At 47.0% G+C, this 15744-nt stretch overlaps 1 protein-coding gene across 6 annotated transcripts in view; it reads right to left on the bottom strand.

Moving 5' to 3' along the window:
* SGSM2 (small G protein signaling modulator 2) overlaps positions 1-13913 on the bottom strand; it is a 133642-nt gene extending 119729 nt beyond the window's left edge. For 4 of the 6 annotated variants that reach the window (XM_005298887.5, XM_065573325.1, XM_005298886.5 and 1 more), the window contains exon 1: positions 13632-13832. In XM_005298887.5, coding sequence (XP_005298944.2) covers positions 13632-13688 — 57 coding nt within the window. In that variant the 5' untranslated portion in view covers positions 13689-13832. Of the gene's footprint in view, positions 1-13631 lie in introns of all 6 variants that reach the window. The other 2 variants (XM_005298885.5, XM_065573324.1) reach the window with 2 other exon arrangements.
* Positions 13914-15744: the final 1831 nt, after the last annotated feature.

Genomic DNA, 15744 nt, shown 5'->3' with positions numbered 1-15744 from the left:
TATTTACCCCAACATCCTGGCCAGTTTGAGCTGGGGTAATTACTGAATACTCCATCGGTTTCAGTCGGACCAATTCTTCATTTCCTCTGCTCAAGAGCTGCGTGGCACTGCTGCGGGATATTAAACAGAAGCCATGGTTCATCCTAGAAGCAACTGCATTTCAGTGGCAGGAAAAACAATTCCAGTTTCTAAAGTGTTTTAGAATCACAGAATACCAGGGTTCGAAGAGACCTCAGGAAGTCATCTAGTCCAACCCCCTGCTCAAAGCAGGACCAATCCCCAGACAGATTTTTACCCCAGTTCCCTAAATGGCCCCCCTCAAGGATTGAGCTCACAACCCGGGGTTTAGCAGGCCAATGCTCAAAGCTGGGATCTTTCAGGATGAAAGCCGCTAAGGTTATCCTTCTTGTATTCGTTTCCCAGCTAGACCAAGAGCTTTGTTTGAGTACAGTAATGGCAAAAGCATCATTTCAGTAGGCAGCAAATAAAGAGCTGGAAAAAGCCTGCTTTATGAGCTTACTTGTCACAATAGATTTTCCTGCAGAGAGAGAGAGAGAGAGAGAGGTTTGAAACACAGACATATAGCCAGCCTCGGCACGAAGCCCAGTTGAGTCAAATCTTCAAAACACATTACTTGTCTCTCTCTCTATTAGAGTCAACAAAATAAATTCTTTACCAGTGGAAACACCCGCGAAAAAAAGCAAATACATTAGTAAGCATTTCCAAAGGCTTCAACTGAAAGGTTTTATGGGAAATAAAAAATATATATATATATATATATTTCAAGCCACTTGGTGGAAATTCTAACCAACTTATTCCTGGAAAGATAACTGAATTTCAATAGATTCAGTATAAGCAGTGAAAAAATATATATAAAATTAGAAGATCATTAAAGATCGAGGCGATTTGGAAATAATGTGCCATGGGAAACGGACTGCTGCTTTAAGGAGTGAAGGGAAGCAGCCGTTGAGAACGCCCCCATGGAGATGGGTAACTACATCATTTAAGACTGGAGAGGAGAACACAAGAGCAATAGGTGTGATGTAACAGTCAGGCATTAGCAGTTATGCTGCAAGCGGCATGAAGTGAGGCTGCGAGGCTGGAAATCCTACGTCTGTACCGTTGTGGATAGGCAGCTCGATCTAGTGGAAAGAGCACTGGACTGGGAGCCAGGAGATCGGGGGTCACTTCCTGGCCCTGCCACTGACCGGCTGGTTTGACTTTGGGCAAGTCAGCGCTTGTCTACACATGCTTCAGTGAGGTATAAGTTTTAATCCACACTAGCATGTTGCACGCTAATTGGCCCGTGTGGACCCTGCTGACATGCACTAAAAGTTCCCCAGTGCACCTGTGGAACGACATTGACAGACACTAGGGAACATTTAGTGAACTAAAATTTACACCCCTCTGAGGTGGATTAAAGCACCATGTAGACATGGCCTCACTTTACGCCCCTGTGTGTCTGTTCCCCCTCTCACCCTCTGTCTGTCTCTGTAGACTATGAAATCTCCAGGGGAGAGGCTGTCTCTTACTCCGTGTACGTTCAGTGCCAATACTCTGGTTGGGGCCTCTACGCAGAGTGTAATTAATGATTATACCCACAAATAACATTATTTAGGTTGCAAAGTCAAGCATTCCAAAGCTAGAAAACACCAGATTTAAGGCTGTCTTTGCCACCTTAATTCTGCCCCTTGTGCACCCATTCTGTGACTGAATGAAGCAGGGTTCCTTTGGGAAAAAAAATAGTATATGATAATGTAATTAATGACTGGACCATAATGCATATACACAAGGGGGCAGAATTAAAGCTATATTTAAGGTTGTCTCCCCCTGCCCAAATTTCATGAAAGATTCATCCTGTTTTCTGGCTTTTGCCAAAATTCTCTCAAGAAATGCAGTCAGAGAATAGACATGGTGATTTTGTCTGAGTTTCTCTCTCAGCAAAACGTAAATGGAATTTCTTGGGACAAAGAAAAGGCACTTCTCTAGCCAAAGGCTTCCCCCTCGCTGAATTTCATAGGCTGCAAACAATGGAGGTGCTAGAGCTTTTTAAAAAAAAAATATTGCAAGAATCTTTTATAATGGTAAGTGTTTGGCAACCCATTTACTGGGGTCACTACCAGCTTCCCCTATAATAATATAAACTTAAGTGGTTTAAAAACAAGGCTTTTAAAAACAAAACAAAACAAAACAAACTAGTATTTTCAAAGGCACCTAGATGATTTAGGAGCAGATTTTTGTCTGGCCTCATGTACGAATGGGCTAAAAATAGGTAAGCACTGGAATGGGCTTCCAAGGAGATTGTGCAATCCCCGTTACTGAAGGTTTTTAAGAACAGGTTAGAGTAGACCATGACGTCTCAGGGACAGTCTGGATTTACCCGGTCCTGCCTCAGTGCAGGGGGGCTGGATTGGGTGACCCCTTCCAGCCCTACATTTCTATGATTCTACGACTTCATGCTGGGACTGAATTGCTGGCTACGTTTGAACCAGGATCTTTTTGTTTTACTTCAGAGACTTTGCTGGGCGCAGGTGTTCTGGGCCCACACCATCCTCCTTTGCCCACCGCCCGGATATCCGGAGACGTGGGGCCTGTTGCTTTTCTCTGAGCTTTGTTCATGTGATTTAAGCACTTGAACAGCTGAGGAACATTACAGGAGAGTAAAGTTGCACACAGCAGACTGAACGAGCCAGCCTCAAAATCACTGATGTCGTGCTCTCCCCCCAATACACTGACACACCCTTTGTCTGGGATTCATGTACTAATGACACCTAGCTCCTGTACAGTGCATCACATCAGGAGATCTCAAGGCGGTTTACAAAGGGGATCAGTATCATTATTCCTATTTTTATATAATAGCCGGTGTGCTTTGCCTCCTCCTGTTAAATGTGAGCAAGGTGGTAGAACAACACACTTCACCGTAACACTCCAAGTATTGTACAAAGCAGCTAATTACCATTATCCTCCCACCCCTCGTCACAGATGGGGAAAGTGAGGGACAGAGAGATTGTGATTTGGCCAAGGTCAGACAGCAAGTTAATGGTAGAGCAGGTTCCTGAGTCTGAGACCAGAGCCTCGTGATATATCAATACCGCATCTCAAGCTTGCTTGCGTGGTGTGGTTGGATTGGGAGCGACTAGGTGGGGAAAAAAGCTCAAAGGATGGCCAGTGTTTGAAAACCAGCATGGAGCCCATGGCTTTAACTTTCACGTCACAAAACGACCCAGTGTATTTCCAGATGACACTGCCGTACCATGAGCGTTGTAGGTTGGCCATTGACGTTGTAGTGAAAGTGAGGACGACCATTCAGGGCAAGTGTAAAGCTGCCACATAATCCAGATTTTGGGTTTAAAGAGACAGAGCCAGGAAGTTTAAGGCAAAATAGTGGGTTTTGTTCATAAGTGTACGTGTGTGTATGAGTTTATATAAACACAATCACTTTTGTATACTAAACAAAGAAATCAGTGACATGTTTTTCTTAACCCAAACATTGTCCTATCGACGTAGTACGTGAGAATCTGAAAGTGAAACTGACTAGTTCATTTTTATGGTCCAAGCCACATTGAAGTGAGGAAGGGAGATAGCATGTAGGATTTTAAAACAGGTAGGGTGGGGCTTTCAAAAGTACCCAAGTAACTTTCATTGATTCACAAAGAGCTCGATATACCTGTGCTTCATTCCACCTGGAATCAGACTCTAGGTCACAGCTTTCTCCCTTGACTTCAACGTGCCTTGCAGATACTTGCCCACAATTGTGTTTTGTGCAGACATGGGCATTACATCAGAGGCATTCAAAAGAGCCTTTAAGAAGGTGGGCAAGTATTGGAATGAACGGGTTAATATGTACCACCACTGGCCTCTAGTGGACGGAATCAGAATTTCTCAACTGTGCAATAGGCCTTATACCGCTAACAGTGAATGGGGATTCTCTTTTAGCTCAAGTGGTAGAATCTATGATTCAGGAGTAGGAGGCTACTGCTAATAGTGCAATGAGATTTTTCTTCAACTCAAGCGGTAGGGGTTTGTTTGTTTTTGTTTGTTTGAAGGATCTAAGTTCATTCCTTGCTGTCACAGCGGTATCCCAATTAAATACATAGTAAAGTAGCACACCAAGTGCCTTGCTGATCACAAATAACAAAAGTGAGGGGCAGATAGAGATTGTAAGTGACATGCCCAAGGACACCCTGTAAGAGAATCCAGATCTCGTCTCGCAGATCCCTCCTCTAATCACTAGCCCACACTGCCTTCCATTCTTGTTTGCTCCCAGTATCTCTAGTACTGATACAACATGTTGCGGGAAGCAACGCATTTAGGTTTTCCATATCATTTTAATATAGTCCATCATAAACTGAGAGTGAGAACTTGACTACGATGCCATATCTCTGAGCGCTAAAGCCAAGAAAGCAACAAAGGATTTCAACATTCTCCAGAAAACAAAACAAGACGCCAGACACTGCAGCTGTTTCCAAAAGCAACGTTACAAGACTAAATACAAACCAATGCTGGGGCCAGCGTATCAGCAACGGAAGCGAATCCAAGCAGGAAAGCAGCCCTAACCTCACGGGTATGGTGGATAAATGAGTTTATCCCTAGGCACAGACGACTCGACCTTCAGTGCGGTCAAAGAGAAACTCAATCAACAGCATCAGACGTGGGGGGAAATAAGACATTTACAACATAGATACGTGCAGGCTGGAACGTCATCAAACAAACAAGTTTAAAAAAAAAGTTTTAATGTCTACAGCACTGACAAAAAATATTGCAGCAGACTGAACCTCAATATGAATAATACTGTTGTATAGGGCTTTTCATCGTAGATCTCCAAGCACTTTACAGAGAAGGTCAGTATAGTTAGCCCCGTTTTACCGATGGACAAACTGACGCACCAAGGTTGAATGACTCACCTAAGGTCACCCAGGAGGCCAGTTGCAAAGGTGGGAATAGAACCCAGGTCTCCTGTATCCCAAGAGTCCTGAATGCCTAAAATTGCCTTATCTACTAGACCAGAAGGCCTCCTATGTGGCTACATGGCTATTCCTCTTCCCTCTCCTACAGCCTAATCAGCCTCCAAAGTTTGATCCAATGAAGATGGCAGCATGTTTTGAACAAGACAGCGTCATCTAATTTCAGAGGAGGATTGAGGCTAAGTGACATTTGGTCTAGCAGATAGAGCACTGGGCTGGGAATCACGATATCTGAGCTCTGGCAGTGTTGTGGCTCCTTGTTCAAGTTACATCCAGTTTTGTGCCTCGGTTTCCCCATCTGTAAAATGGGGATAATAAATACTTACCCTTCTTTATAAGGCACTTGGAGAACTCTAACTATGTAATCAGAGCTAAGCATTATTCTTAGAATGACGTTGGGCTTTTCCCCTCTCCTGAGTATGCAGTGAACACCTGTGCATTAAAGATGGGCTCCAGTCAAGAGATTCAGATGTGGGTTTCAAACAACCCAATTTTTGTCAGTGTTCAGAAGTGGGGATTTGTCTGGCCTCGTCTAATGGCAGGGGCCCACTTGCACGTTACAAACCAGCCCGGGGGTTTGGATTCCATCCACGAATCCCTGCCCTTCTGCCCCGCTGTGCCACCTGACCTCCACCGCTTTTCACTCCTTCCCGGCCTTTCCCCCACGTCCATGTAACAGCCGAACAGCCTGGGGTGTGCTGCTGTTTGTGAAGCTACAGACTGCCGGGATATTTGCCATGCCGCTGGCACCAAAGCAAATTCCCAGGCAGGGGATCAAGTCTGCGCTCAGGAACCCAGCTCTGGGTCTTTTGCAAATGCAAAACAACACAAACGACAATGTATACAACTAAAAACTCCCCCCGCAGCACTGGCTACTGGAGCTCCTGTCCCACGGGGCTGGGCCTGACTCCCCGCTTTGGGCATCGTGACCAAGGGTTGCAGCACCACTTGCTCAGATTTGGCCTCCCCCTCGCTCCCCCCCACCCCATCATCATGACAAAGGGGAGGCGAGGTCAGGCCAAACCTGGGTGGTGCTGTGACCCTTGCACCAGGTTGCAAAGGGCGGAACAGAGCCCACCCCGGCGGGGCAGGATGAATGCAGGGCAGGCTTGCTCAGCCACCCATCCCCCCAGCACCTCCCACCCCCTCCAGGGCAGGAACTGATCCCCGACTCCCCCCTCCCAGGATAAAAAGAAATAACACGAAATTCCCAAAAAATAAAATGAAAAGTTATACAAAATAAAAGCAACAAGGAGTCTGGTGGCACCTTAAAGACTAACAGATTTATTTGGGCATAAGCTTTCGTGAGTAAAAACCTCACTTCTTCGGATGCATAGAGATACTTGACACCATTCAAGGCACAAAATAAAAGGCATTTCATGGGGCTCTACTCGAGAGCAGGCCAGGCTGCAGGCATTATCGGGGGGGGACGACACACATTATACTGCACATGAACCCCCAGAGGAACGTCCAAGAACAGTAATAGGTGGCACTTAGACCAATAATCCCTGGCACCTTCAAAGCACTTTACATAACCTGATGCTAAGTGCTCCTGGAAGGCCAATGCTATCATCCCAATTTAGCCAAAGGGGTTAAGTGACTTGCCCAAGGACATGGAGGGAGGAGTCTGAACTGACAGCAGAACTCAGACATTCCTGGATCCCAGTTCTGCACTTCCCCCCCCAGAACTCTACAACCACGTTCTAAGATAGGCTTAGTACAAAGGAGGTAAAAGCAAGGTATTTAGACGGCATTTTACATGCGTCATGCACAGGAGAGGCGAATGGAAAATCAGCACAAAAGCCAGGCTGAGGGAAACAGGCAGAGAAGTCAGGTACAGGGCAAGATATGGGTGTGGCCCAACAACGCGCAACAGGTTGGCCAAGACCAGTTATGCTCATAGTTTTCTTACTGCCTTCTTCCCAAACCACAAATATGCTGCTGTGCTCCACCCAGCGGGCGCTGCTGCTCACAGATCAGCTGAGCTGGACTGGATGACCTGATAGGTCCTTTCCATCTCTAATGGACAGCTGGCAGAAAACGTTATGTCCCAAATGTCCTTATTAATTATGCATAGAGGAGTTTGGGCATCTGTCCAGCTCAGCGGGGTAGGGTTTCCTGGACCCAACGCACGTTAGACATGCCACAAACAGGCTGTGTCTTAAGACACCGGTTTTATTAATACAATTTAGAAGAAGAGTAACTGACTGTTGTACAACTGGCAAAACTAGCACCACGGGAGGACTGGTTTGGAAGTGAAAAGAAAAAAGCACGAAGCAGGAACCTCGCAAATCCAGCCCCACTAAGATTCTTAATTAGTTACAACAAGCAAACTGACTTCAGCTCAGCCATGGCTTCATCGCGGAGCCTTGTTCAATGCCCAGTTCTGTCTCCGTATCGAGAGAGCCATTTGTCTGGCCTATCGAGTCAAGACATTGCTGAAACCTCTCTTATCTCTGCTGTTGTCATCTTACTGTGGTTTTGAGCTTGACTTTAATCGGCTGAAGAGACCATAAGCGTTCTGAAAGGGATAGAAAACCTCATGCTTCAGGGCTTAATTCAACCTCTTACTAATGTGGGTCAGGAGGAAACCTTCCCTGTGGGCAGGTTATCCCATAATTGCTTCCTGCAGGGTGTCTTGCAACTTCCTCTGAAGTTAGAGACTGGATACTGGATGAACAGGACCTTGGGTCTGATCCAGTCTGCTAGTTCCTAAATTCTTATAGATATTTTAATTTAGTTAGTGACAGTATTGATAAATGCAAAGGATGACCAATCCTGTGACAGATTGTTGCCTTTGATAATGGAATATTGTCTATTCCCCACTATTTCATGTTGATGCAATTCTGATTCATGCTGGTTTAATTGTATTTTTTTTAGGGCTGTCAAGCGATTAAAAAAATTAATTGCAATTAATCGCACTGTTAAACAAGAATAGAATACCATTTATTTAAATATTTTTGGATGTTTTCTACATTTTCAAATATACTGATTTCAATTACAACACAGAATACAAAACGTACAGTACTCACTTCATATTTATTTTTGATTACAAGTATTTGCACTGTAAAAAAAATCAAGAAATAGTATTTTTCAATTCACCTAATGGAAGTACTGTACTGAAATCTCTTTATCATGAAAGTTGAACTCACAAATGTAGAATTATGTACAAAAAAACTGCATTCAAAAATAAAATAATGTAAAATTTTAGAGCCTGCAAGTCCACTCAGTCCTACTTCTTGTTCAGCCAATTGCTCAGACAAACAAGTTTGTTTACATTTGCAGGAGATAATGCTGCCCGCTTCTTATGTCACCTGAAAGTGAGAACAGGCATTCTCATTGTACAGTTGTAGCCAGCGTCGCAAGATATTAACGTGCCAGATGTGCTAAAGAGTCATATGTCCTTTCATGCTTCAAGCACCATTCCAGAGGCCAAGTGTCCATGTGGATGACTGGTTCTGCTCGATAACAATCCAAAGCAGTGCGGACCAACGCATGTTCATTTTCATTATCTGAGTTAGATGCCACTAGCAGAAAGTTGGTTTTCTTTTTTGGTGGTTCGGGTTCTGTAGTTTCCACATCCGAGTGTTGCTTTTTTAAGACTTCTGAAAGCATGCTCCACACCTCAGCCCTCTCAGATTTCGGAAGGCACTTCAGATTCTTAAACCTTGGGTCGAGTGCTGTAGCTATCTTTAGAAATCTCACATTGCAGATTTGACAAAACACAAAGAAGGTACCAGTGAAAGTGTTCTTAAAATGAACACCGTGCTGGGTCATCATCCGAGACTGATATAACATGAAATATATCACAGAATGTGGGTAAAACAGAGCAGGGGACATACAATTCTCCCCCAAGGAGTTCAGTCACAAATGTAATTAATGCATAATTTTTGTAACGAGCGTCATCAGCATGGAAGCATGTCCTCTGGAATGGTGGCTGAAGCATGAAGGGGCATGTTTAGCATATCTGGCACGTAAATATCTTGCAATGCTGGCTACAAAAGTGCACCGCAAATGCCTGTCCTCACTTTCTGGTGACATTGTAAATAAGAAGAGGGCAGCATTATCTCCTGTAAGCGTAAATAAACTTGTTTGTCTTAGCAACTGGCTGAACGTGAAGTAGGACTAAGTGGACTTGTAGGCTGTGAAGTTTTACATTGTTTTGGTTTTGAGCGCAGTTATGTAACAAACAAAAAAACTAAATTTGTAAATTGCACTTTCAGGACAAAGACTGCACTACAGTACTTGTATGTGAAACTACAAGAAATACTATTTCTTTTGTTTATCACTTTTACAGTGCAAATATTTGTAATAAAAAATAATATGCACTTTAATTTCAATTACAACACAGAATACAATATATACGAAAACGTAGAAAAACATCCAAAATATTTAATGAATTTCAATTGGTATTCTCTTGTTTAACAGGGCAATTAAAACTGCGATTAATCGCCATTAATTTTTTTAATCGCCATTAATTTTTTTGAGTTAATCACGTGAGTTCACTGCGATTAATCGACAGCCCTAATGTTTTTGCATTTCACTATCCGAATGATAAACACAAACAGATTTGATCTAAGGATGACCCACTACAGAATACAGGGGTGATTAACCTCTGGTTCCCCAGATTTCTAAACTGGCTTTTTTTAACCTCTCCCCAAACAAACCCCTCCCCTAGTGGTCAGGCTTTGGATCCAATCCTTGCACAGCCGCTGAAAGAGCAGGGAACTGTGGGTGCCCGAGGAATGCAGGATCAAGCTTTCTTAATTTAAGCAAGATCGGCTCATGGCCGTACATACATTTAGGCAAACTACCACGTAACAATAAGCATCATTACGAGAAGTGAATGTCCAAAAACACTGTTTCTAAACACAAATCCACCTGATATTTTTGTAATACCACAAAGGAGTCAAGAGATTTATAAAAGCTTTATCTATATAAAGGAGTGAGTTAAGGCCAGATTCATAGTTTCATAGAGCTTAAGGGCAAACGGGACCATTAGATCAGTAGTCTGACCTCCTGTATATCACAGACCATTAAATTGCACCAGATACCCCTATATGAGACCCGGTAACTTGAGCTAAGACTAAACTGCGCCACAGGGACAGAACAGGAGAGACTGAGGTGCCACCAATGCCCAAGGCCATTACAACAGCAGGGAATTCATTAGATGAGATATGCCCATATGATCTCAGCAAGTGATCCATACCCCATGCTGCAGAGGAAGGCAACCCTCTCCTTATTCCCCCCGGCACCACACACATACACGCACACGGACACAGCCAATCTGACCAGTAGGAAAAATCCCTTCCTAATCTCATATCTGGTCATCAGTTGGACCCTGGCCACATGAACAAGACACAGCAGACAAGCATTTGAGAAAGAGGAAGGTGAAAAAGCCCAGAACAGATCAGGCCAATTGTGCATTGGGGGGAAAAAATTCCTTCCTGACCCTGACAGGCATCTACCTGAAGCATGAGATTTGATTTGATTATAGTCTCTATTTTAAAGCAGAGTTATGAGCACACTGAGGGCAACACAGAGCTTCCTATTTTCACCCTGGACCATAAAGGAAGGGAACGAACAGGGGGACTCTCAGACTCCAAGACCAGAACAGACCATACAACTATCCAGTCACAGTTTCTGCACACACAGGCTGCAGAATCTCCCCCAGAAGCTGGATTAAAAAACACATTCTAGGAAGATCTCATCTCATTTTAAAGACTCTAGAGGCTGGATTAAAAAACACATTCTAGGAAGATCTCATCTCATTTTAAAGACTCTAAATGATGGTGAGTTTACCACCTCCCCTGGTAAACTGTTCCAATGTTTAGCTACCCTCACTGCTCGGAAATTGTCTTCTTTCAAGGTTGAATTTGTCTAAGCGTCATCTTCCAGCCACTGCCCACCCCAAAATGACCCCCTATGAAATTCACCAGAAACTTCCTTATTGCTACCGATTTTACATAGAAGGGTCTCAGGCACTGCAGCAGTATAAAACCAATAGATTAGATTAGATGCAACTCTCCAAAATTTCCTTTCTTGAAGTGGAGGGGCAGCACAGTAAAGTTTTTGCTAAGAACTGCAGCTACGCTTTGGCACCACCAGTGCCACCTTTCGGAACACAATTATGAAATTAACTTCAGTCATTTGGTTGGGCAGATCTGATCGATTCTTCAATTGCTTATTTTGCTAAATCACGGAGGCCCAGAAAGAGTTAAACAATTGCAGCTGAACAAACCCTCCATTTCCCAGTCATTGCCTCTTGGAGGGAAATTAGATTTTAATTCAATCTGGCCAAAGCTTATTTTATTTACTCTAGGCAAACCCTTAACTCTATCAGCCTTATTGGCAAACAGATTAAACAAATTCATCACATCACGTCATTTTTTGTTGCAATGTTAAACCTGTCACTTAAGAGACCAAAAATCCAGCAACAACATCCTAATTTTTCACTTGCAACAGAAGACTGAGTGCTTGGCCTAAGTGTTTACTTCGATTGTAAAGCCTTTGGGACAGGGACCGTCTCTTTGTTCTGTGTTTACACGGTGCCTAGATCAACAGGGCACTGGGTCTATAAGAATAAATATAACTCGCACGGGGCTATTTCTCACAAACAGGATCCTGGATCATATTCTTGATCTCAGACAGTGACATCATATGCTCTCTAAGACCTGGTCTACACTAGGAAACTAGGTTGGCATAACTACGTCGCTCAGGGGTGTGAAAAATCCACACCTCCGAGCAGTGTAGCGAAGCCAACCTAAGTCCCCACGGAGACAGTGCTAGGCTGACGGAAGAATTCTGCCATTGACGTAGCTACTGCCTCTCGGGGAGGTGGAGTACCTACGTTCCCGCTGGCATAGTTAGCGTCTACACTGAAGCCCTACAGCGTTTTAAGTGTAGACGCACCCTAAGGTCCGATCCTGCAAACTCTTAAATCCATAGGAAACTTCATTCATGGGTGTGCGCCCTTCAAGTCAACGGGACAACTCCCGTGATCAATGCTAGGCATGTGTCAGTAGCGGCAGTTCAGACATTTCGTGGGGGTTAGGGACAAGAGCAAACTCCAGTCCTTGCTACCAGCTCCGCACTCCTAGCAGGGACCCTGTTCTCATCCCCGCTCAGTCCCCCACTCCAGGGACCCTGGGGCTCCCTGGCTAGAGAGTCTCCGCTCCTTTACCCGCAGTGTGTTGGCACACTCCCATGAGCTCCTATACGGGAACAGACTCCCCTCATGTGCCAGGTCGCAACACCATTTGCGCCGGCCACCCTTCCGTCTGTAGAGAGGGTCAGTCAGGCACCTCGGCCGTGCAGCCGGAGCGATTTCATATGGGACCACTGCCTAACGCAGCCCAGCAGTCCGAGGTCATGGCCTGCCCCTGGCTCCGAGGCCTACGGAACCTTAAGCAAGTGCAAAAACCTTGGGAGGCACTGAAGGGGCGAACGCCCCTTATCCCCCAATTGGCTCGTGTGTCATTATTTGCAGGATTGGAGCCTCAGCACAGGGTTCTCAGGCCTGACCTTGCTCCGCGACTGATTCCAGCGAGAGCCTGACTGGGGCTTCTCTCAGCTGAACACCCTGTCCCAGACGCCAGCATCTGCAGCTCTATGGAAGTGAATTGACATTACAGGTGCTACTCTTTAGATCTGACCCACAGCAGGTGGCACAAGTGGAGGAATAACTAAAGCCACGAATGACAAAAGCGCCCCGCACACGACTCCTGGGCCCGGCTGCACGTTAGATGCTCCCTAACTCCATTTCCTCCTTTGTAATTTAAATACCATGGGGCGTGACATGTATCCAGCACTAATTAATCCAGCCCCAGCACGAGCCAGTCCCTGCCCTGAAGCGCCTACACGGGGCCAGGTCGAAACGCTGCTGGAAGGACGTGGAAGCAGCACCACTCTGGGCACGTCTCCATCTTTTTTTTATGAATGAGCCTGTCTCTGATCCCCCACTACTGTGCGAGTGTCACTGGAGGCAAGGTGGATGGGGGGGGGGGGATTTCCCCTCCCTGCTGAGCCTGGGCTGCCCCTGAGCTAACTGGGCACGTCTCCCCCAAACCAGCTCTTTCCCCTCTCAGTGCCCAGGCTCACCCCCGCCCCCTTGTTAAAGGAGCCGTTTGGGGGGGAGCCCCTTGCTTCATTCCACTGACACTCCCCAGGGCAGACAGGCACTGGGAGGGGGGTGTTGCACCACTTCATCCCCCAGCCACTGGGGGAGCGGCCTGGTGGGGGGGGTCATTGATCCCCTAAAGACGCTAGAAGGGGCGGGGGTGACTAGGCTTGGCCACAGCCCCCTTGTGCACCGATTTCCCGCCCCCCCCCGGCCAGCACGGATCTCTTCCCTCCTTGCTGCCCATAGGGGCTGGCACTGGGGGAGAGGGGAATAGGGGCAGCTCCCTGATCTCCAACTGGGGGGCAGCTTTCACTGCTCCCCATTATGCCCCCTCCTTCGCAAGGCTCCAGCGTAGGGAACCTGGCGCTGCCCGGACTAACCCCGCAGCCCCCTCAGGCGAACCCCCCCCAGTCCTCCCGGGCGGGGACCCCCCCAAGCGAACCCCGCAGCCCCCCCCGGTGGGAGCCCCCCAGGCGAACCCCGCAGCCCCCCCCGGGCGGGGACCCCCCCCAGGCGAACCCCGCAGCCCCCCCCCGGGCTCTCACCTCCTTCTTGACGTTCCAGAGCAATTTCTCCTTCGCCGCGTCCCCCGCGCCGCTCATGGCTGGGGCTGCAGCCGGGGGCCGAGGCGGCCCCGGGGGCTCAGCGCGCTCCGGCCGGGGCGGGGGCCTGCCCCCCGGGACACAGCCACGCACCCTGCAGCCCAGCAAAGCAACGCTGCTGCTGCCGCCGCTGCACTGGGCGCCTCTCAGCAGCCATCTTCCGAGCCTCCTGCCTGACGTCAGACTCCTGGCCCGGCCCCCTCCCCCGGGAGAGATTATTTGGCAACAATACAGTGTGATGGGGGGGGGGGGGTTACACCTGCCTGCAAAGGGGGCGAGCCTGCCTGCGTGCAAACGCCCGGAGCTGGCAGCACCCTAGCAACTGATCCGCCCTCCCACCCCGTGCACCGATTCTAGGGATTAGCCCCCCACCCAGCTGGGAAGGAGCAGCAGAGTCGCGAGCAGGAGGGAAGCGCCTCACCCGCCTCGGGAACCAGCGCTGCTCTCCCCTGCCCGCTGGGAAAGGAAAACAGAGCAGCGGGGCTGGGAGCAGGAGAACATCAGACCTGAAGCTGGTTGCAAGGGGGGTATCAAGACCAGAATAAACCCCGGGAGGTTACGTGAATGAAATACATGCCTGCAAGAGGAGGTTGGGAACAGTACCGAGGGTGGAGGGGTGTTTCTAAAGCAATGGGTGCCCCTGCCAGCCACACGCAACGGCTAACAGTCACACGGGGTGCGGGGAAAGGGAAATTCTTTTATTTTTAAACTCCTTACGAGTGTTACAAACTGAAACCCCAGGAACAACACGCGTCAGGGACTTGCTAAGCCAAGGGCAGCTGAGCAAACTCGACCCCGGGTAGAGAAATCTCTTTACACTGACTGACATTTCCTGCTGGTTAGAAGGCGGCATTAAAACTACAGGCAGCTTCCCCCAAGAAATCCCATATGCATGAGGCACTTGGCCCTACAATCTGGCCCTCTCACCGGCAGCTAGCGACACAACGTTCTCCTGTCGAACTCTGAGTTAGGGAGCGTTCCACGGTAACTACAGCAACTAATTATGTTGCGGGTGGGAAGCCCTGCGTGAAACGTCCAGCCCAGGGTTGGACATTTTGTACGGAGGGTATTGCCTCTGCCCCTCACTCTAGTGCGTGTTAGGTTTCGGAGATGGGATGCAGCGGATTTGTTCTCCCTTAACAGCTGCTTACTCGGCTTCTGGAGCTGTCAGTAACCGCAGACCACGAAGCCCTGGTTGTTCAATCCCACTGCAAAATAAAATCTAGGCCCTTGAGTGAAATTAACAGATTTACCAACTTCCACTCAACCCCCAGCCGGGAGGCAGAGCGGGATGTACTATACCCGCTACACAATTCATACAAACGGCTTTCTGCTCTGAACAGAAATGATACCTGTTGTCCTCTTACGTTTTACTCTCGCCCCTACCGTGGACAGAAAGTTGCTTCACCCCACCTGCTCGTAAAATTGCCAAGGAAGCTGGTGCCACCTGTTTGCAATAAACGCTCGGCCTAGTTTACAACAAATCATGCCCCCAGGGCCTCTGCAGCTCAGCTGAGGCTCCTTGAAAGAGTCAAAACAAGTTGTACATCGAAGCTTCGGTTTCCATAACGTTTCTTACACGTCCAGCCTTTGCCAAAAAGCTATTGCTAACTACTTGCCTGAAATGAGCTGTACTAATTCCCAAGGAAGCCAATGAGCAAACCTGGAGCTGAGGACAGGCTATGACTGAGAAAAATCCAAGGAAACTTAAATATTCACTATAGGCTACAACAGATTTTTTTTTTTTTTTAAGGGCAGTTTCTTAGGTAATTTTTTTTACCCTATCTTACTAACCCTTTAAAAATGTAGATTTGTAAAATTTCAGTTAAATCTAACGAGTTTATAGTGTTTTAATGTCATCTTGGCCACTACAAAGGACTAGTCCATTTCACTTTGATTCACGGTCAATTTTCACTTTCAAAGCCTGGTAGAACAACAACATTGTGGTCACAAAACTGCAGGGACTATTTGTTTTTAAAGTGATGGACGTCTTTTTTTTTAACTGGAAATATTTCTACTGAACTTGGGTTTTAGAAAAGCTTGCCTTTCTAAAGCT

This window comes from Chrysemys picta, chromosome 19, assembly GCF_011386835.1.
Source record: "Chrysemys picta bellii isolate R12L10 chromosome 19, ASM1138683v2, whole genome shotgun sequence".
NCBI lineage: Eukaryota > Metazoa > Chordata > Testudines > Emydidae > Chrysemys > Chrysemys picta.
The sequence above is the reverse complement of the archived record's forward strand: the minus strand, read 5'-3'. Positions and strand labels throughout refer to the sequence as shown.